Source organism: Canis lupus, chromosome 18, assembly GCF_011100685.1.
Source record: "Canis lupus familiaris isolate Mischka breed German Shepherd chromosome 18, alternate assembly UU_Cfam_GSD_1.0, whole genome shotgun sequence".
Classification (NCBI taxonomy): domain Eukaryota; kingdom Metazoa; phylum Chordata; class Mammalia; order Carnivora; family Canidae; genus Canis; species Canis lupus.
The window spans coordinates 16,794,082-16,817,291 of NC_049239.1; the positions used below are offsets into that span (position 1 = coordinate 16,794,082).

The window sequence follows — 23,210 nt, forward strand, 5'->3', positions numbered from 1 at the left end:
AACTTTCTTCTTCCAACCAGTCTCTGAAGAATATGCTACCTAACTTGACAAAGCCCATCATTTTCCTGAGAAAATTCAATCGTTAGGCCACAGTTTAAATGTTAGGAACAAACAGCACCTTTTTAAAAAATTTATTGAAGTATATAATTGACATACAATATTATATTAGTTTCAGATGTACAACACAGGGACTCAACAATTCTATATATTACTGAGGTTCACTGCGATAAGTGTAGTTACCACCTGTCACCATACAACATTATAACAATAATATTGACTATATTTCCTATGCTTACTTTTCATCCCATGACCTATTTTATAACTGCCTCTTTTTCCTCTGAAAGCCTGAAAAAAAAATTGCACTGCTTATCATCCTGCAAATTGAAACCTTACTGAGTTATTAAGAACTTTTCCATAAGGGAGGAATAAGATAATAATATTCTTCAGAGAGTGCATCCATTGGGGTTAAGTACCTAGTTCTACTCAACCAAATCAAGTTGTTAGATGCAGAGGCATTCTGGGGAAGAGAGGAAGATAGGACTTTAAGAGCAATTAGGTATTGTTTTATATCCTGTGGTGATTGAGCAATTACTTTCTTGGCATTTGGATATTTGTTTACATCTGTAGATTTTCAAAACTCACCTTCTCAGATTCTGACATAGATCATTTTTTCTTCTGGGAAGCCATGAGCACTGGTTGCCTTTGTACTGTCTCGTCTCCATCAGGATCATTGTTTCATGATGAAATTATGATTTGCTTTTCCTTTCTGTCTTTTCCTTTCTGATACTCATTGTTTCATGATGAAATTATAATTTGTCTTTCCCTTTCTTTTTTTATATGCACAGTATTACAATGCTCAACTTTATAGAAAAAAATGCAAGGAAGGTCATATTATAGAGTCACTATTAGGAGAGTCACCTTATGAGCAACACAGATTTTTAGGAACAGAAGTGAACCCACTGCCTATAATCATGGAGAAAAGGAGATAGGAGAGAGATATTTCTACCTCCAGATTGCTGCACATTGAAAGGTCATGATGATGGTTAGAGCTCTCCAGAAACCAGACTAAAGGCAATATGATTGATTGCTCCCTCAGGATCCATTCTTGGACCTCTTCTCACTTCCCTCTCTCCTGATTCCCATGCACTCCTATGATTTCAACCATATCTTAAACTATCATGTCAGTGATGATCTTCTTTCTCTGACGTTCAGGTACATATAAGCATTGTCAGCTGGTCACCTCCAGTTATGGGCAGAACCAGAGAGCAGTCTGTAATTCTCTAGGGATATGCTGTCTAATATGGCAGCCACTAGTCACATACAGCTGTTGAGCACTTAAAATGTGACTAGACTGAATTGAGATGATGTGCTGTAAGTATAAACTATACCCTACAATTTGAAGACTTAGTATGAAAAAAGAATGTAAGCTATGTCACTAATAATTTTCCATTAATTAATTATATGTTAAAATATAATGCATCTAATGGATTATATAAAACATAATTAAAACTAACTTGGTTTTTTTTTTTACTTTTATTTGTTTAAAGATTTTATTTATTTGAGAGAGAAAGAGCACACTTGTGTGAGCAGAGAGAAGGGGCAAAAGGGAAAGGGAAAGCTGAGCAGGGGGCTAGGTGCAGGGCTTGATCTCACAATCCTGAGATCATGACCTGAGTTGAAATCAAGAGTCAGATGCTTAACCAAGTGTGCCACCCAGGTACCTCCCTTTTTACTTTTAAATGTTGCCGTTAGAAAGTTGAAAATTACATATATGGCTTACATTTCTATAGAATAGGAATATTCTAGAATATGCCCACTCTTCCCCATCTCTACCCTATTTGGGGGCACTATCATGTCTTACTTGTGTTACATCAGTAGTCCTGATTTTTCTACCTCCAGTCCATCATTTGCTAGAGTCATTTTACTAAGAGTTGGATTTGTATCATGACTTTGGAAATAGAATAATGAGAGTTTGAATCCCAGTTCTATCATTTCTAAAGTGTATAACCTTGGACAGTTATTTAATATTTCTAAATCTCAGTTTAAACATCCTCTAAATGGGGATTAAAAATGGAGGGAGGAAGGTTTATATGAATTTATTGAGGCATTGTTTGTAGAGCTAGTAGCATAGCACCTATCACTTTGTAAATGGTGCATGAGGCCTTCCATGAACTGGTTCCCACTTTCGAGCCCATTATACACCATCCTTCTCTAGGTACCAGTATGGTTCTCGTCACACTAACTCACTGAAATGGCAGCTCTTCTCATGTGTCATAATCTGTGTCCTTTGTGCCCTATTACACCCTTACTTTTCTTCCTTGCTTGAATAACTCCCAGTCCTCCTTCAGGACCAGTTCTGGGACCACCTCCTTTGGGAACTTTGCCTTCATCCTCAGTCTGAATTAGGTACCATAATAACCAGTGCAGACTCCTGTTATAAAGAGTGAGCAGCTATGGAAAATGTGATGGGTTTTGGAATTAGCAAGCCCAGGGCCAGACTGCAGCCCTGTTCACCCTCGCAACTATGTGGCTTGAACAAATAAATGTTAAACTTATCTGAAGCTCAGTTTTCTGGTTAGTAAAATGAGGATGCTGACAACTATCTTATAGAGAAGTCTGAGAGATTCAAATAGGCTTTAGAATATCTGACTCATAAAAGAAGGCAGTGAATAGCTCTCATAGCATTGGCACCCTGCGTTGCAATTGCGTACTTATTTCTCTGCTTCTTCTGTAGTGTACACTCCTGAAGAAAATGTCACTGTTTTATTGGTCTTTGACCTCAGTGCCTGTAGGTCCTTAACACAAGTTTGTTATTTACAAGAATGAATTAATGAATGATGAATGAATAAATAACACATCGGCAGCTACATGTATGTTGCATTTGACCACCCAGAACAATGGGCATTCAGGATAAATTCTAATAATTTCTCAGACTGTGAGACATTCAAGCAAAGGATATTTAAAAGACATTGGCTGAAAGTTGATGGATTTGCTCCATCAATCATTGTTGAAGCCATTGTTCTTCCAAATACAGCAACCCAGTGAGTAATTCTAAATACATGGTCATTCTAAATCTTTACATTCAACAGGATACCAGTGCTTTTATGAATTTTATTTTGTTTCTGGATCTATAGCACAACGAAGAAAAACAAGGTCTGAAAGGGTTGTTGAGCCAAATGGGGAGAAGGGCTCTTACCTATTTGCTTTTTTTTCTTGAACTTACTGGCTTTTTAACTCCTGTTACCAGGTCATGATCCTAGGGTCCTGGGATTGACCCTCACAATGAGCCTGTTTATCCCTCTTCCTCTCCCTCTGCCTGTCACTCTGCCTATTTGTGCTCTCTTTCTGTCAAATAAATAAAATCTTTTTAAAAATAAAATAAATTTTAAAATAAAAGCTGTGGGAAGGAGAATGTATTGTTTTTCTGATACACAGTTGATTTGGAGACTGCTGATCAATACTTATAGATAGAATGGTGATTGCTATGGGAATCCAACATCAAGCCTCAGACTTCATATCAACAATGATGCATTTATTATTAGTTATTTAATCTGGTTGTTTGCCTTGTATTTTTAAAATTGAAGTAGAGTTGACATGTAATACTAGTTTCAGGTATACAACATAGTTACTCGACATTTATAGACATTACAAAATGTATCACTATGATAAGTATAGTTACTGTCATCACACAGTTATTGCAGTAGTATTGACTGTTATTTCCTATGCTGTATCTTATATCCCTGTGACTTATTTATTTTATAAACTAGCGGTTTGTACCCTTCAATTCCCTTTGCTTATATCATTCCTCCCCCACCCCATGGCAGCTGCCAGTTTTCTATTTATTAATCTCTTTCTGTTTGTTTCTATTTTTTTAAGAATCCACATGTAAGTGAAATTATATGGTATTTATCATTTTCTGTCTGACTTATTTCCCTTACCATAATACCCTATGGTCCATCTGTGTAGTCACAAATGGTGAGCTTTCATTCTTTTTTATGGCTCCATAATATTCCTGTCTGTCTATGTGTGTGTGTGTGTGTGTGTGTGTGTGTGTGTGTGTGTGTATCACATCCTCCTTATCCATTTATTTATTGATGAACATTTAGGTTCCTCCTCATCTTTGCTATCATAAATAATGCTGCAATAAACATAGTGGTATATTTATCTTTTTGAGTTAATATTTTTGCTTTCTTTGGGCAAATATCCAGAAGTAGACTTACTGGTTCATGTGGTATTTCTTTTTTTAATTTTTTGAGGAACCTCTATACTGTTTTCCATAAAGATTGAACCAATTTACATCCCCACCAACAGAGCACAGTGGTTCTTTTTTCCACATCCTCACAATTGTTATTTCTTGTCTTTTTGATTAGCTATTCTGTCATATGTGAAGATGATAGCTCTTTGTGGTTTTGCTTCGCATCTCTCTGATGATTAGCAATATTGAGCATCTTTTCATACATCTGTTGGCCCTCTATATGTCTTCTTTGGAAAAATGTCTATTCATATCTTTTGCCCATTTTTAATTGGATTATTTAGATTTTTGGTGTTGAGTTGTATAAATTCTTTATATATTTTGGGGATCTCTTATCAGATATCATTTGCAAATATCTTCTTCCATTAGGTAGGTTGCCTTTTTGTTTTGTTGATGGTTTCCTTTGCTCAAAAAGCTTTTAAGTTTAATGGTAGTGCCAGTAGTTTATTTTTGCTTTAGTTGCCCTTGCCTAAGGAGACCAATCCAAAAAATATTGCTAAGACCCATGTCCAAGAGTTTGCTGCCTATGTATTCTTTTAGGAGTTTCATAATTTCAGATCTCACATTTAGGTCTTTAATCAGGTTTAAGTTTATTTTTGTATAAGATATAAGAAAGCGTCCCTGTTTCATTCTTTTGCATGTAGCTTCCCTGTTTTGAAAAGACTCTTTTCTGCATTATGTAATCTTGCCTCCATTGTCACAGATTAATTGACCATAAGTAAGGATATATTTCTGGGCTTTCTGTTGTGTTCCGTTGATCTGTATATCTATTTCTGTTCTAATATCATATTGTTTCTATTAGTATAATTTTGTTGTATTCCTTGAAATTTGGAATTGTGATACCTCCAGCTTTGTACTTCTTCCTCAACATTGCTTTGGCTATTTGGAGTCTTTTTGTGATTCCATATCAATTTTAGGATCATTTGTTCTAGTTCTATAAGAAATACTATTGGTATTTTGCTAGGGATTGCATTGAATCTATAGATTGCTTTGATGAGTACATACATTTTAACAATATTTATCTTTCTGATTCATGAGCACAGTATATCTTCCCATTTATTTGTGTCATCTTCAATTTTTTTCATAAATGTTTTATTGTCTTCAGAGTACAGGTCTTTCGCCTCTTTGGTTAAACTTATTCCTAAGTGTTTTGTTCTTTTTGATGCAATTGTAAGTGGAATTATTTTCTTAATTCTCTCTCTGCTAGTTTCATATTAGTTTTTAGAAATGCATTGGACTTCTGTATATTCATTTTGTATCCTACAATTTTACGGAGTTAATTTGTTGGTTCTGATAGTTTTTGGTAGAGTCTTTGGGGTTTTCTATGTATAGTGTCATGTTATCTGCAAAGAATGACAGTTTTACTTCTTCCTTACCAATTCAGAAGTCTTCTTTTTCCTTTGTCTGATTACTATGAGTAGGCTTCTTAGTATTATGTTGAATAAAAGTGGCAAGAGTGGGCACTCTTGTCTTGTTTTTGATCTTGGAGAAAAATCTTCCAGCTTTTCACAATAATGAAGATTTTAGTTTACAGTCACTGGATGAAAATGGCAGATAGCCATTGTGAGGGTTGAACATGTTTAAAATTTTTCTCTGTCAAAGTTGATGTTTCTCTGAAGTCATTTCACAATGACTTGGAGGCTAAATAATCCTCATCTATCACTAAGTAAAAACCCCACTATAATTTTGTGCTACTTCTCTGAGCTTTTATAACAATCACATCCCCTGAAAAAAATTAATTTATAATTTAAAGATAGAGAAACAGTAATAAGAAGTTCGTGTAATAGTTTCTTTCTGGGGGAAAAAAACAACTGGGATACCAGTTCTGGATGAAAATGGTGGAAATCTGTAATAATAAAAAAGAAAATAATAATAATAGCTAACACACTAACACATCATGTTAGCTATGTGTAGGTACTATTCTAAGACCTCAAGCCTTAATAATAGTACTGTTTATGAGGCTGTCTTATATCCCTTCATTCATTCAACAGATATTTGTGGAATACAACATTCCAGGCATAAAACAGTGAAGAGAGCTGTTTGTCACCTTTATGAAGCTACTATTATGTCTCTTCTAATGTCAAAGGTTTTTTTTTAGAAATTTGCTTCATGGTAATCAAGAGAAGATTTCAATTTCCTAACTAAGATTTGTGATGCTATGAGATACTAGCATTTTAAATTCCGTATCAGAAATTATTCTCTGTTTATTCTAAAAAAAAAAAAATCAAAGGTTCTTGACATTACTGATTGGCTTATATGGGAACACAGCTCAAAAGAATAATACCAATCACTTAATCCATGCAATTCACATGTAGGAAATACTTAATCTTTATTTGCCAAGTTTTTACTTACTTACTGTGCTTCTGCTTCTTGGCTTTGTTTTGATATCTGGTATCTTTTCCCACTTTTGTTTTCTTCCTCCCTGAATGGGAATTCTGACTCCCTCTTTCTCTGAAATTAGCAAACAGTTGAAAGGGTGAAATACAGTGATCACGAAAACAAAGGGCATACTGCTCTTTCCTCAATGTTTGGCACCTAGAATGTGAAAGTCTGAAAATGTCCTTTCTGCATGAAATATAGCTCTCATGTGGTTTGCGGTTCAGATAGAGGAAACATAGATTATCCTTTCTACGTGTTAGGTATGTAATGATTGTAGGTTGAGATGTCATGATGCAGAGCATTGTGTTGCTGTAAATATGCAGAGTCAAATCCAGAATTTCTATACCTTAGTTTCTACTAAAAGCATGAATAAATTTATTTTTGACATTCTGTCCTAAAATTGTATTGACCACTTCATTTTGCCATAATAAAAAAAAGCAGCTAATTAAATTATTTTCAAGGTTAATGTATCAATTCAGTATCCAACATTTGCTTGATTTAGAATTTGTATATATTTCATATTAATATGTACACTAAATATAAGCTGATTCCATTATTTTTAGCATGTTATATTTTATAGACATTCAGATTTATTTGAGGACAGTAATTTTAAACTTATACTTAAACAACTCAAGAGAAAATTAAAATTTGTAAAGCATCTTTTGTTTTCAGAGGTACAAGTGTTAATTAAGTGTATATTACTTTGCTTATCATTAATATTTGTAAACATCCTTGTATTGGATATGGTATGTATGTATTATATGTAATTACTAGTAATAATACCATCTGCCATTAAGTGCCTACTAGGAGATTGGTTCTGTACTCTTGTGTTTCATGCATTCTCTCATTTAATCTTCATGACAACTATGAGAGATTTAGGTCAATATTATTACCCTCATTTTACAGGCGAGAAAACCAAAACTTTGGGCAATTAAATAACTTACCCACCATAGCGAGTGACTGAAAGAATTGGGATTGAAGTTCAAGTCTTTCTGGTTTCGTGTTTCATAAACATGTCACAATACAAAAAAACCATAACCTTCCTAAAAATGTTGATTTAAACTGAAAAACAGTGATTTATATCTTTCCTTACCTGAGCAATAGACCACTTTGTGCTACATAATTTTCAGACTGGGGGTGTGTTCTCTGTTCCCACAGGGTTGAATGTAAGAACTGTGAGACCGGAGAACAGTGTGGTGCAATTATGCATGGCAATGCTGTCACCTTCTGTGAGCCATATGGTCCGAGAGAATTGGTAAGTACATGCTATTTATGTACATTATTCCAAATACACTGTCTTTATGGAGCTTTTTGCCAACAAAAGGTTCTTTTATGCTCTTAAAAGCCATATGAAATTTTTCAGTATTATTTTTATTATGAATCCTATTATAAGTATCTCAAAATTGGGAGCAGTGGTTTTATACTTTATTTTCAAATGGAAGAATAAAGAATTCAGTAATAAAATGGGCAGCATCAATGGATACACATGGTGCATCATTGTGATCAGATGGCTTTTAAAAAATAAGGGTATGACATACATGTGACATATATGACACACAGATATATATATATATCATATTTAAATAATTTATGGCTTTATAAGTTCTTGTATAAAACTCCACTTTTAACCATCTTGTATTCTCTTTGCAAGCCAAAAATGTTAGATGAGTAACTCTATCACATTATTTCAAAACTTTGTGTTCTAAACACAAAGGAACTTCACTGAATTTTTTTTAAAAAGCTAAAGTGCACTGAACAAAATAGTTTTGAACAAATTTTGGGTTATGCCAAATTGTTTAGGAGCAGGTTACTTTCCCTTAATTTAGACTGATTAGACTTTGCTTGCCAAAGATAAGTTCTTGCATTGCACGGAAAATGAAACATGAACATTCTAAATTAAAAGTGATGAAACCACCAGCCATCAGTATTGCAGCTAATGAGCCTTTTGTTGTTATTTGGTTCTGGCAGAAAGACTACATTTCACATTCTTGAAAAAGGATATAAAAGCAATTGTTCTACTCTTGGCTCAATTTCTTTGTGAGAGATGTTCTACTTACAGCATCACAGCATCTTCTATGCTCTGCTTTTCTGATTTTCAGTTTGAGCTTCAGTGCTGCTTTTTTTCTCCCACATCTTCCTTATCATGGGACTTTTAGGTAACAGGTTGTATTTTTCAGCCCTACATCACACATTGTGTTTCAAATTCATTAACTTTAAAAGTGGCCAAAAGACTGGCTTCCACATTACAAAAGGGAGAAAGACTAGCTAGGCAATTAAAAGAAGATTTAGTTATCAAAGTGAAAGTCAATTAATTTTTATAACATGGTTCTTATTTTATGCTGCTTGAATACCCCTTTCATGGCAATGGATACATTTAATTTATTAAAGATACGAGCTGCAGAACATTGATAAATTGAAGAGTTTTTAGCTGAAATTAGAACACAAACAGAATTAATTGGATGCAAATTAAAATAATAGGTGCTCATAATTCAAGTCTCACAAGGTGTTATAATATTCCTGCAGACAAATGTGACTCTGGTAGTGAAGTTCTTCTTGAAAAAATAAATTTGCTAGTGCATTTTACATAATGTACCATGAGCGAATTAATGATCTATAAACCTTAAAATAAAATAAAACTTTAGTTAATTAAGCTTAGAATAAATGCCTTTTTTAGAATGTTCTCCCATTCAGTAATATTTCTGGAAATGCTTGGCAAGTTTTTTTTTTGTTTCTACTGGTAAATAAGAAATAAACATATCTAAAAATATAATGCCGAAGTTCATATTTCTGTAGCATAAAATCTTAAGTATCTAGTTTATTGTACCCATGTATATTTTAATCCTATTTTCACTGTTCCTCAGTTTATTTAGCATTAGAGTTTTTGTACCCAAATGGACTAGTTTTGATTTTTTTTTCTATAATTAATGTGAAATTAGCCTTTCAACTAAAACCAAAATACTCAAAGTAATTTTCTTCATCCAAGAAAGAAAAAAAAAAGACATATGTAGATTTCCATTCCCATCATAAGTATGAAGGATTGTGTTGTGGACTCCAAGGAAATAAAATGAAGATATAGGAATAACATCCACATTTTACACACTACCAACTTCTAATTTTCAATCATTTTTATGCTGCGTTGGTGTTTCAGGAGCAAAAATATATATTGTACCCAGGTTGTGTTTACAGAAGACAGATCAACTAAATGAAAAGGAAGGTATTTAGTTGTCAGTTCACAATTCTTATGAAAATTCAAATATTTGCTTGGCGCTCAAGACTGGATACAGTCAAAACTGTTGTCCCTGAGACTGATGAAAGGTAGCAGCCCCCCAAACATCACTTTTTAACAAATCTGCCTTCTTATATTTCATAAATTCAATTTTTGCTGAAGTTGTGAAACAGAGGATCACAGGCAAAGAATTTCCGTAAGCCTAATGCAATATCTTCCATAATGCCAGCAAGAGCATTTCCATTTTGTGAATTCAATCACATGGCATTTTATTTCAATAAAAGCCAGAGTCCGTGAGAGGCAGCATCTGCTGTCACTTGGGCACACCATGCATTTATGTTTCAGCTGCTGCTGTGCTGCAGCCCTCACACGTTTTATTTAACTCAGTAAGATCTCCATATTTTGAGGGATGGTACCCTAACTTTATTCATTTTGCTGATCTAAAGTGAAGGTGATGAGGAATCCATTTATCTACTCCTTTAAGAGAAAATGTGCTCCCTCAGAGCATGAAACAAGTTGGTTATGTGACCCCCTCTTGTTGTTATTGTTGTTTTTAAGAAATTACTTGTTGAATTATTCTCATATATTTTGAAATGTATTTTAGTTGCAAGGAGAAGTTTGGGCTAAAACAGGATCAAGTCCCCAAAAATTTTGCAGGGAAGATGTGCAGAATCAATAGCCTCACCTATAGTGAGTTCATATTCATTTTGTGATTGTACTAATTTTCTGTGATTTGGAGTCTATTTGATAATTTAAGACCACTGAAATTTGATAGGAGAAAAGTTCTGTCAGACATTCATAATCGCTGTATTATTTATCAAAAGCCATGTAAAAGGTCTTTCGTTTTCAGAATGTTAGATGTAAAGACTTAATAACTTTGCAAACTAAAATTACATATGTGAACTCAAGGCTAACAACTAATTTATAGGACCCAAATGTAAACATAGGTCAACAGACTTTATAGGCAATGCTTCCTATTACTTTTTTCTCTTCGTCTTTCCTATTCCTTCTTGTAGCCAACACTTTTACTAATGAGCTAAATGAGTAAAGGCAAAGAAATGACAGTTAACCATTGTATCAGTCCTTAGCGTCCCTGGTGGAGAAAAAAAATTGTAGAATCAATGACTAATCTAGGTCCAGGATCACTCACTCTCAGTAAGCACATGTAATTTGAAATTTGGCCAAATTCCAAGCAACTTGCTGTTTGCTAGTGGTGGTCATGTCTGTGGAATTTCATCATGCAGGTGACATAGCATCATTTATTCCACCAGCAGGATAAGTATCTCAGACTCTCTAGTCTGTTTCATGCACTACCTTAGCCATAAGCATGGTGCTTTTAGTTTATAGGAAACCATTGTTTCAAAGAACTTATATTCAGGAGCGTTTCATGATTCACCTGGGAATCTACTCAATTATATAAAATCAGAGGTGGAAAGAACATTCATTCAATTTATGTGAAAACTTCAAAAATTTTCATGTACCTCTTTGGACTGTAAGATCAACTTATCCAAATGGAAAACTTATGAGGACAAATAATTGAAGTTACTGTAAAAATTATGGGAAAAAAAACCCAGATGCCTTTTAAAAGAATCTTAAAAAGGAGCTAGTATCCTAGTTATTTAAAGAAAATTATCTCAGTGCATTTTTCTCTAATGACTCTGGTTGAGGGGAAGAGAGCAGGAAACAGGGCTTTGGGCATGGTGGGCCAGTTTTCTTTTAGCAGATAATCTGTGATAATGAGGGATTGAAATTAAACAGAATTTCCTCTGACACCCTGACATCAGTGATTTTTGCTATATTTAAAATCAATTAGGAGCTGGTATTTAACAATTTGTAAACTATTTCTCTTGACCTCCCCTCTTTTACCTGCTTCCTCATGAATTTTAAAGTCACATATTTAAAGCATACATTCAGTCATCTTTCCAAATTGCATTGTAGAAATGGGAAGCATACCTCTGATCTTTGGATACTCACAGCTCGGCTGAATCCTGGCAAAACAAGATGCTTGCTCACTCGTTTTCCCAGTAGTTTCCACAGCAGTTCATCAACTGGCTATTTCCTGACCCTTCCACAGTTGTGGACTCCAGCACATGGGAGCCAAATAACATGCAGGGATAAATCTAAGGATAATATTATGACATATAAGAAGCAGAAGTAAGACTGCCTACTGGTTTTGCCATGGTAAAAACCCAGTTGTACCCTTTATAATTTACAGACACTGCATGGGAGGCATCCCATACATTAGCTTACAGGGCCAGGAACCCAACAAGAGAGTCATTGAAAATGAGAACTCTAATTCTCATCCCATTTGAGCAGGTATAGGTCAAAGTCACTGCTCCACAAAATAAAGAAATACTTTATTAAATTTTTTTCAAATTAAATAAGGTACCATTCCTCTTTCAAAAGGGGGAAAATTGTTGAAGGATGCTTCTTCATGAGATTTAAAGGAAAGTGGTAGAAATGTGTTGGAAGGGTATTTCTAGACCCTTAATTATGATTACTTCTTTTGGAGAGGTAACAGTTTTATTGAGAAATAATCCACATATTCCACAATTCATTAATGTAAAATATAGAATTCAAGGCTTTGAATTTATTCACAGAATGAGGCACTCATTTACCACAATCAACTTTAGAACATCTCGTCGTCCCCTATCAAAGTGCTATACCCTTTAGCTGTTTATTTCTATTTAGTTTTCAGGATAATCTTGTTCTCATCATTTGCTTTTAATTTACCTCCCAGTTTTTGTTTGGGAGTCTTTTGATGGTGTTTGCTTTGGGCTCTAGACCCGCTGGTGTAGGATGGAGGGGAGGTTGAAGGGAAGTGGAGGGGCCTGTGTTAAGTGCCCTCACAAGATTACCGGGCAGATCACACTAAAAATGGTTTTTGACAGGACCCTGAGACATGTGCCTGGAGTGCCTACATCAGGATCTTTCAGCCTTATTTCCCGCAGGGCACCATGAAATGCATCTAGGTTCAGACATACCGATGAAAATAAGCTAACCACCAGATAAATACAACCTCTGTTTATGGCTCCTTTCTTTCCTTTCTCCTCCTGTCTTTCTGTCTTGTCTTATTTTGGTATATTCCTTTTTCTAGATTACCACAAGCCTTAATACAACAACTGCCTCTGTCCTCCAATTTTCCATTGGTAAGTATTTTTAGCAATTATAGCAATTTAGCTTGGAAGTGTATGTTTTAATCATAGTGTCCCATCTAGTGCCAAATGCTTTTAGATTTGGAGAAGACTCTGTCTTAGCGTTGCTGTAAATAACATAAAACATTTTTTCAATGAAATTAAAAATTGTAAATGCTGCATTCTGTTCTCACTTCTCTCCAGCAGGGAGCGGTATTTAAGAATGATATAGATAATCCAAAATGTTTTAAAGTGACTTATGTATGGATTTTGAATGCTTGGGATGAGACTCTTAGGGCAGAATTACCTTACTGGTTGTGTTTTGCTCGGATTAGGATTGAAATATGTTAAATTTCCTGCAATTTTATTGGCTGGTAGTGAAAGAGACAATTATTGTTGCCTGAGAGAAACCAATTAGGGCTTCATGTCTGACATAAATATTCTGTTTAATTCAGACATGGATAATTTTTAAATGACTGTATCTGGCAATATTTCTTTTAAGTGCTTTTATATTAGAGCTAAAAATTGCTACCCCAAAATAAAGAACCTCCCAATCAAGTGTGTTCAGCTTTGCTGTCTATATTATCTTCCATTCTAATCTCTAAAGGCATAGATTAATTAATAACACAGACAAATTTCCAATAGGAATGTTCTAGGTAAAGAAAGATACTGCCTTCTAGAAGGGGGCTAGTTTTATTGATCTTGGTCCTGTAACACTGGCCTCTGCCTGTGACGTGAAGATGCTGGCAGCTGCGCCCCCAGCGAAGGGAATAGTTTCCTTCATTCACTGTGTCCCATCCCTCCTCCCACCCCTCACCCCACAGTCTTCACCCTCTTGTCTTTGGAAAACCACCATTAGCAAAATAACTGTTCCCCTCAGTAGCTTCTCCTCCTGATCTCAAAGTGGTGTTCTCACAGCCAGGAGCTCACTGTGGGTGATTGTGCCTGAGAGCAGTTTTCTTTAAGCCTTGCACTTGTCACCGTCTCATCTGCGTGCCTCATTGAAGCTTCTGTAGGTATTATGTGAAACTACCCAAATTACAGTTGGGTTGTTTTCTTCTCACGTCAATAGCATGACTACAACAATTTACAGACTGTTCAGAGGTTCATATGTGGTCATAAGGAAAGCGTTAGCAAAAACAAAATAATGAGTCTTTTCTTTTATGAGAGTTTTCTTTGATCTATTAGCAAGTGTATCCTAAATTTTGTGGGATGAGCGTGTAAGACTTTTATAATAAGAAACAAATGAAGTTCATGTTTATGAAAGTTGTGGTGCTACAAAAACAACTTTCTAAAAAAACTCTAGCATGACATGCAAATGACTTAGAGGTTCTTAACCAGAATCAATGTGTTTAAACTTATTGTGCTATTAATATAAAAAAATATGCTGAAAATGCTATCCTGTTTATCTATATTCCAAGTATTTATTCTAAACTTTTTGTTAGGGAAATGAACATTAAATTCAGATATTATTTCCAACCAATTAAAGAATACAAGAGAATATTCTTTATATGCTTCAGAGTTCTACTAGTATTTGAATTTTATTCAAGGTAGGTAGGAATTTTATGAAATTCCAATGAAACTATCCTGCCTTAAAGGGGGACAAAAAAATTCTATTTTTATAAATTGTAAAGAATATACTATGGAGCTGGTGGAGATTAATTCCCTCTTCTATTACTATCACCCTACCGTGAGCAACAGAGCTGATGACACAGGGGTAGGAAGGGGAGCTAATCAGAGGGTGCAGGGTCCGGTCCCTGAAATCCCAAAGCCAGAGCAAGCACCATGACCAAGGGGTTGGGACTAGAACTAAACACATGCCTTAGCAAGAGCCCTTGACTTCACTGCAAACAAGGAACTGTAGTTGACCAGGCCAGAAAGCAGCTTGTATTATGTAAGGCATGGATTTGAGGCCTACGTTAGAAAACTGGAAGAGTAACAGAACCAGGAAGCTAGAAGAGATCAATAGATGGAGAGATGACAGACAGATTAAAAATATCTCACGTTTATAAACAAAAAGTATACTTAGAAACCTTTTTTGAGTGGCAGTTTTAGAATCAAAAGTGAAATTTTAACACATTGTTTGGGAATGAAACAAAATATTTGTGAAAAATTATAACTGATTGCTTAGGACTTCCCTGGGGCATTTGCTTACTGCATTTTGAGAATAAAAATCTTGGGCAGTAAGAAGGATTAGGGTGGCTGAGAAACAACGAGTGGCACAGTGTTAGCTGGATGGCATATGCTGGTAAATGGTCAGTACAGTAGAGTGGGCGCAACTTTTCAGAAATGGTTTCCTGTACATCATTATGAGTGCTTGGTGGTCGCATTATTCTCTTTAATGGATGGTGTGGGGCTAGATAGGGGCACACATCCTGAGCTTTACAAGTCCCAAAATGACCAAATACCGAAGTAGCAAATGTGGTCAAGTAGCAGCCATTGCATTTACACTCAGTTCAAAAATTATATTGCACATGTTATTAAAAAAAACAATGTAAGTAGACAACCCAACATTTATATTTCTTTGTGTGTTGAGAGAATTATCCAAGTCTATACTAATGGTTAATATGATCAGATTTCCTATCACTCCTTGGAAGTCCTTAAGGATGTTAAATGTTCATTGTGTAGGGTGATGATTTGGATGTAATACGGTCAATTTTCTAGTGAACTCTGTCATTATCTACAGCTTTAGTGATGAATTGCATTCATGATTATGGGCATATAGCCACAATTAAGTAAGTTGTTGCCTTGATACTTTTATACTGCTCTTGTAAACATTTTCATTCTATCATAAGCGTTATCCAACAGAATCCCAAGTACCTCAGAGCTACGTGTTCAGAAATATCTTAAATTACCAAACATGTCAAATAAACTCTTCTATGCTACAGTGTAACAGCAGTGCCCTCCAACCCTTTCTAAGTACATAAACATATACACATACAGACATTTGCGCACACGCATGTGTAAATATATGCGTAAGTATACAGGCTGTCTTCACCAATGAGTTTTGAAGTTAAAGCATCCTGAAAGCACAGCTCCACAACCTGAAATTTATCATGTTATCAATAGCTAAACCATCTTGAAAAGTGTCCTAAAATGTTTACAGAAGAACTTTTCATTTTTCCATTCCAATGAAAGATCTCATATCCATGTCTGTGCTGAAGCATTGATCTGCTACACTCCTCACTCAATTCATTCAAGTCACCTAGTGGAATTTATGGTTGTAGCCTTAGAGATATTTACCCATTTCCTTTAGATTTCCTCTGGGATAGGGAAGGAAAATTTGAGATGATGTCCTTGCACACCATTATCTTACAGATGCCTCCCAACTCCGCTTTCTCAGACAGGATCCTGGGGTCAAGGGAAGCACTGAGTGCTTTGTATCCTTCATTCACTTCACAAGATTTCACTGAGTATTTGCTGTGTTCCCAGCCTTTTCCTGAATTAACTAACTATAGAAAGACAGAGAGAGAAATCAGAGGGTTTTATGGTACTTAGTAGTTTGGTAGAAGGCTCTGGATGCACACAGAGCAGGAAACCTCTAGAGAGCTGCAGGAATGCTATAAACAGAGATGGACATGTGTACAGGTCCTATGGGGGCAGGTCCTCAGAGCAGAGCAGGTCAGGAAGGCTTCTTAAAGAGGAGAATCCCTGAAAGCCGACGACATGAGTCACTGGAAGGACAAAGATTTTCTAGGTGAGGAGAAAGACTGACTCAAGCAATACCTAGGGTGGGAACATGAGCACCTTCCCGGAGCAGAAGGTCTGGCCAGGGGTGGCTGTGGTCAATGTCAGATAAAATCAGGTCCATTTGAAGAATTATTCTTCATTGGTTGGGGATTTTAAACTTACTTAAAAGTCAATAGAAGTCAGAAATGGGGGCATGTGGGTGGCTCAGTCAGTTAAGCACCTGCGTTCAGCTCAGGTCATAATCCCAGTGTCCTGGGATTGAGTCACGCCCTGCTCAGTGGGGAGTCTGCTTCTCCTCATTTCCATTCATGTTCTCTCTGTCTCTCTCAAATAAATAAGGTCTTTAAAAAAAAGAAAGAAAGAAAGAAAGAAAAGAAAAAGGAAGAAGCCTGAAATGGCCTCTTTCTCTCTTGAGCAATAAAAATATAGTGAAATTAATTCTTAAGAAAGACCATTTGGACAGTTGTGTTAAGAGTCAGACTTGATATAAATCTGCATGGATTCATTCACTCAATAAGATCTTGCCAAGTACTGTGCTTGTGCAGTTTAGCCTAGCTCTTTCTTCAGATTAATAGAATTTGTAGGCCAAATGGGGATTAAAGGTAAAGCATTTAAAAACATATGCCATAAAGAACAGAGTTTGGCTTGGGAAGTAAATCTGTCTTGTCCGTCATGTTATTCTCAGCCCGTAGCCCAGGGACTCAAACTAAGTAGATGCTCGTAAATGTTTCTTGCCTGAGTGGCAAGTAACTATTACAGAGACATCTGTAATAGTACATAACCAAGTGCTGAATTGGTTCGATGCCGATATTTCATGTCAAGAGAGGATTTGGGCATGGTGATCTGAGGACCTCAGTCAGTGGAAATGTTGACCCAGAAGGAAACATTAAATCACCAATAAGTTACGCTTTTAGTGAAGCCAGAGGACAATAATATATATCCATGTATTGATCAGTTTGTTATTAGTGAACCAGCTAGAATCTATTACTTGTTCATAATTTATAGAATTAGTACCTTTTTCCTTTGGCTTTACTTATGAATATCCTGAGATTTAGGGTTTTCTGTGGGCATTTTTTTTTACTGTCTTTTTCTCGTTTGTTTTTAACCATCTCAAGACAGGAGGCAGTCATTAAATCATAAATGTTTTATATTTACAGATTAAAATATGACAGTGTCCTTAGGCCTGATTTGTTCTCTTATGCACTATGTGTGCTACAGAGTCTCTGAGATAAATGAGAGCTTCTCACTTTGTGTGAGTGTAGTTTGAAAAATAAATACTAGAAAATAAGAGAAGTTTGAGGTACTATTATTGGTGCATTGGAATATGCTTTGTAAAAGAAAAGAGATCTTGCATTTTATTTTTATTTTTTCTTAATAGATATAATGAATAAAATGCTACTTGTATGAGGTATTATATTGCATTTATCATAAGGGAAGCAGCTTTTCCCTCAAGCCTAGTTCATAAACATCTTAATTACTTAGAACTTGATCCAATAGAGAAAGTCTCTCTCTACTCTCAGAACAGCTAATTCAGAGGGAGGAAAAATTGAGCCCTCCATGTCTTGGTAGGAATTATTCATTTCCTCTGTGAGCTTCCTGAGATATGTTTCTAAATTAGACTCTCATTTTTTTCAGGAGTCACTCTCCTTGGTAAGTGAGTAAAACCTTGGGGAATTTGTTATGAAATAGTGAAAACCTCTTCTAAAAACATAATCTCTAAGAATGAGACAAACAAAATCTCTGATGACTTGAGCTCAAAACAAATATTAATAAAGTACAGAAGTTTAGAAGAATTTTATGGTGAAATTAGTTTAATACATATGAATTTAAGGTTAAATAACATGTTTATTTGATTGTAAGATTCTTGGATATAAAAGATATTAAGATAAGACTTGTTTATGACTTGAGTTTTAGATCTTCAAAGACCTATATTAACACAAAAACCAAAATCTTTATATATAGAACACCTCTGTGTTATCCAGATTCAATAAATAAAGGTTTGGAAGTGATTATAATTCAGGTTATTTTGCTTCTTCATTATGGAGTTTCTTTTCCTTTTTGGGGACTGTATATTTTAAAAGACCAGTTTAAATAAACTTTATGTATATCTCAAATCCACCTCACCCCAAATTCTGAAGTCCTCTTTTAAGTTATAAAAGAGCAATAGTCTCAAATATTGTAAAATTCTACTAAGCATAAGGTTCTGGCAAAGATTATTGAGATGAATTAGATGTGTTCTTGAATAATTACAATTGATAACTAAATAATTATCATTATGTGAAATAAAATACAATCTGAAAGGTACTGTACCCTTTTCCCTTTGAAATATTTAATTCTTTGTCACTCAGCTTGATGAGGCTTAAAAAATAAATATCAGCAATTCATTCATAAATATGTTCTACTAAAATTTATTGAAGGCTGTTCTAGTAGGAGGAGTAGAAGCAGTAAACTATAAGACAAGAGGAAATGGATTGTTGGTATAGACTAACTGGTCTCTTCTATGAAAACTCAGCTCATGCTCCTAGCCTGGTATCTCTGACCCCCACTTCCTCTGTATATTATCATGCCTACTTCACTCTGCTTTGATTTATACACCAGTCATTTCTGTACATCCACTTTCACCCTTTAAAGCTTAACTGTTTAAAGCCCTTGAGGACTAAGCAGTGAACAAGTATCCTCTTTGTTTATAGGGCAGAATTTTGCTCACAACTAGAACTAAATAACTGTGGACTGTATCGGATTAAATTCATGGTTGGAAAGAGACTCAGTGATACTCCACACCGGTGCTCAGTACTATACCCACTCTTGACTGCTGAGGCAAGGAAGCAAGCTGAATGAGATCCATGGGCAATATTAGAACTTGAGCCAGCAATTTTCATCTTCTTATCAATCAAGGACTCTTGATCAGGAATTCTTTCAGGGAGATCTTTAGGATGTATACCATATTTATGTGATGTGTCTGCATCCACTGTGGAGAAAGCCAAACCCAAGACACTGCCTAACTGGCAAGGATTTTATTTATTAAAGAGATGGTTGGAAGGAGAGTCCACATGTGAGAAGAAGCCAAGGAAGGGTGCAGACTACAGAGCAGAGTGAGAGCACAGCCTGTTGGAAAATCCAGACACAGGGAGGTCGAGAGGCAGGATTCTATCATTTGGGAGGGAGACTGGTAAGAGCAGGTGTAGTACTGCTCCCAAGGCAGAGTGCCACAAAGAAGTTTAGAGAGATGGAAGCCTGTAGGAGGACAAGACAAGGACTATTCTATGACCTGAAGATCAAGGTCAAAGCCAGAACTGCAGCAGGGGTGGTAATGCTGAGTTTCCAGATTGCTGGGGGTGGGGAGGGACAGTACTTAACACCTGCTGCCTAAGATGGGGACCAGTCCTCTCAGAAAATGAGTCGGACCCGACCACTAGGGCTAGGTTGTATGGCCTTAGCCCTAGGAAAAGAAGGGCTACTTGGCAGGGAACCTGGCAAAGCCTGGCACATTTTGCATTTCTCTTCCTTCTATTTCTCCCAGCATAGGATCTGATGGAAGCTCTACGCTGTGGGCTTGGGAGGAAATGTGCAAAAGGGGTAGACATCCAGAAGTAGCTGGAAATAGCATGGTATTCCCTAAATTGGGAGAGAGTTGCTTCCTTTCTTCCTTATGATAGGAGTGGCAGTAAAGAGGAAAAAATAAATATTTTGGAAGTGAGGGCGTGGGGATAGGGCTGAAAGGGAGAAAGGTACAAAAGGGGAGGAGGACAGCTGTTCATTTTATATCCTGTGGTCATTGTCCATCTGCCATCAACTGAAAGAAGTCACCTAATGAGGTTCGGGGATTTCAGCCAAAGAAGTGACTAAGGGGCAAAATATTAAGTACAATAAATCACGTACTGTCACATTTATTCAGCAAGAAAGGTTTGTAGATCCAGTAGCCTGTTTACTAATAAAGTCCGTCAAAACAGAATTTCTTGCCAGTTGCCTCATTCTAAAAATAAATACAAAACAGAAGGTGAGGACAAGTCACTTTGAAAACCCAGCTCTTTTTCTACATCAGAAAAGTTTTTCGAGTTTAAAGGAACCCTGTTTTCAGTGTTTGAGGATTTTAGTGTTTTGAGAATTTTACTATTCTACTTTACCTCTCTTAATCCTTAATTTCAGTCTTTAGTAAATCCTTTAAATGGAAATGTCACTTCCATATAGTGGTCCATCTCTCAGTACTGTCCTTGAAAAATGCTTCTTCAGTTAAAAATATGCTACATACCCCCCAAGGGCATTTTTTGTGGGCAAAACAGAGGTATAGACATAAACTCCATACTTATTTGAAATTGATTATTTGACCTTTTGAGACAATCAAAGATTTTGGACATGTTGATTTCTCTAAGCTGACAATTTTCACTAATAAAATAATGATTTATCTCAACTCCGGTCATCATATTTTACCAAAATTGAATTCATTTGCTCTTGACAGATCCAAGAGTTATTTGAGGATTTCCTCTCGTGTGGAATGGACCTGTTCTTAATTAAAGTCATATCTGTGGGCCCCTTCCTTTCAGTCACAATTCCAATCCCTGTCATTTGGGACTGAGAAGCCCCAGGATGCTTCCCAGCACTGCCACAAAGCATTATCCGATACAGTAACCATTTTTTTTTCCTTCCCTGCCTCTTACCCACAAATCAGACTGCTGCCCCTTTGGCTACAGCCCCCGAACCCCAGCAAGACATGAGCTGCTGTCTCTACAGACCCAGGCCAGGCACATCAAGCCTATATGGCAGTGAGGTTGAAGCAACCCTGCATGGCAGGATCTGTAGGCACAGTGAGACATGGGACAGCAGCTAACAGGATGCCTCTGAGAAGTGGGAGAGACCATTGGCTTGGCCAAATGCAGCACTCTCTGTGAGCCATTCTGCCTGTATTTGATCTACCCATGGTCTGAGAATTCGTGAAATAGTCCACATGGGGCCAAATTTTCGCCTTCACAGGTAGATTTTTTTCCCTTTTCCTTGACTTCTACATTCCAACGTGGATAAGTGATGTACAGGAAGATAATAAGTAGCAAAAACAATAAAGAGTGTAAGGCAAGAAGCTGGCTCACCACTAGAGTATAAACATGATTACATTTTTTACAAAATTTATAAACTGATGGAACAAATGTACATAGATATGCCACAGAACAAAATATTATGCATAATACATAAATGCTAATAAAGCTGAGGTTTTTGCAGTAGGAGAGGAATAAAACAAGCATGAACACTGAGAAACATTAAACCAGTTATCCTGGAAATGGTAGGATTTTATGCTTAAAATTGGGAGTCTTCATTTAAATACTGTTCATCAGGTAGTACTTTTATATTTATTATCACAATGTTGCTCTATTTATAGTAGATTATTTTGATGCCATGGGCTAGTACCCTTAGGATTTTTCTGGCAGGCTCAGTAACAAAGGAAATAAAGATCTCAGTGTAATGTAATGATTGTTCTACAGTATTGTTGTTACTAGAAATTAACATACACAACTGCCCCCAGTAAAATATTTGAAAAGAAGTTTGTAAAACCATAGAAATATTGATCACCTGCATAATAACAATCTATGATTCTGCTTAGGGCCGAATTATTTTGGAGAAGATTGCAAAGTAGCAAATAAGCCTTTACTGTGTTCCTTGATGCTTTTGGGTATAGGGGAATTATTTTCTCCTCAGTGAATAGTCCTGTCCTCAAAAATCACTCTTAGCAAGAAAGGGGTAGGTAACTGCCAGAACTGCTTATTTTACCAATATCTTCATGTATTCCATCACATTTTCACACTATAGAATGAGGCGGGCAAGGCCCTTTCTTGAGTGCCCTCACCCATAGTAACATGTAACATCCCCTGAGAGTGACAGCGTCTGGCTTTTTAAAGCCTTCTCTAAAAGTTCCCCCATTCATCTCTTCTCTCTCTCCATCACCACAACCTGGAGTTAATGGTCCTGTCTTCCATTTGTCTACCCTGAAAAGATGAAAAGGTGTGTTGATCCTGATTTGTACCAGCCATAGCAGGGAGTTCTAAGTAGCCAGATTGCATCCATTTCCTGACTTTATGATCTTTCTCTATCAAATGCTGTGGTTTACATGTAGCTCCCGGAGCCCTGCTCCTCTCTGAGGTCTGAGGGGTGAGTAATGGCAGTGGCAGGGATTCTCAGCAGAGCCCCGTCCAAGCAGTCCTCAAGCGCTCAGTATTTATGGGCTCCCGCTCTGCTCTCTGGAGGCATGATTTCTGGCAGTGCTTGTCCCCATCCATAAATTCTGTGAGATCACTTCTCTCCTCCTTCCATGGCTCTGTGCGACATTTTAAAAGGCAGCTTGTTTTGCAGGCAGAAGCTTTGAGGAAAGAGGCAGCCTCCCGAGAGGACAGTAGCTCTTTCTATTGTTTCTGCTCTGATTTACTTTGAAAAGTCCCAGGCTTTTGTGGAGAAGGGCATAACCAAATAAAAATAAAATGACCCAGACGTTGGGAGCCTAAAACCATATGATTTATCCTTCCACCATAAGAGTAAAAGGAAATAG

General features: G+C 36.3%; 1 protein-coding gene across 1 annotated transcript in view; it reads left to right on the forward strand.

Moving 5' to 3' along the window:
- The window catches only part of RELN (reelin), a 481,015-nt gene that overhangs the window by 238,886 nt on the left and 218,919 nt on the right, over positions 1-23,210 (forward strand). The window contains 2 exon segments of the mRNA XM_038562771.1: positions 7,790-7,886; positions 12,955-13,006. Of these exon segments, the coding sequence (XP_038418699.1) occupies positions 7,790-7,886; positions 12,955-13,006 (149 nt within the window).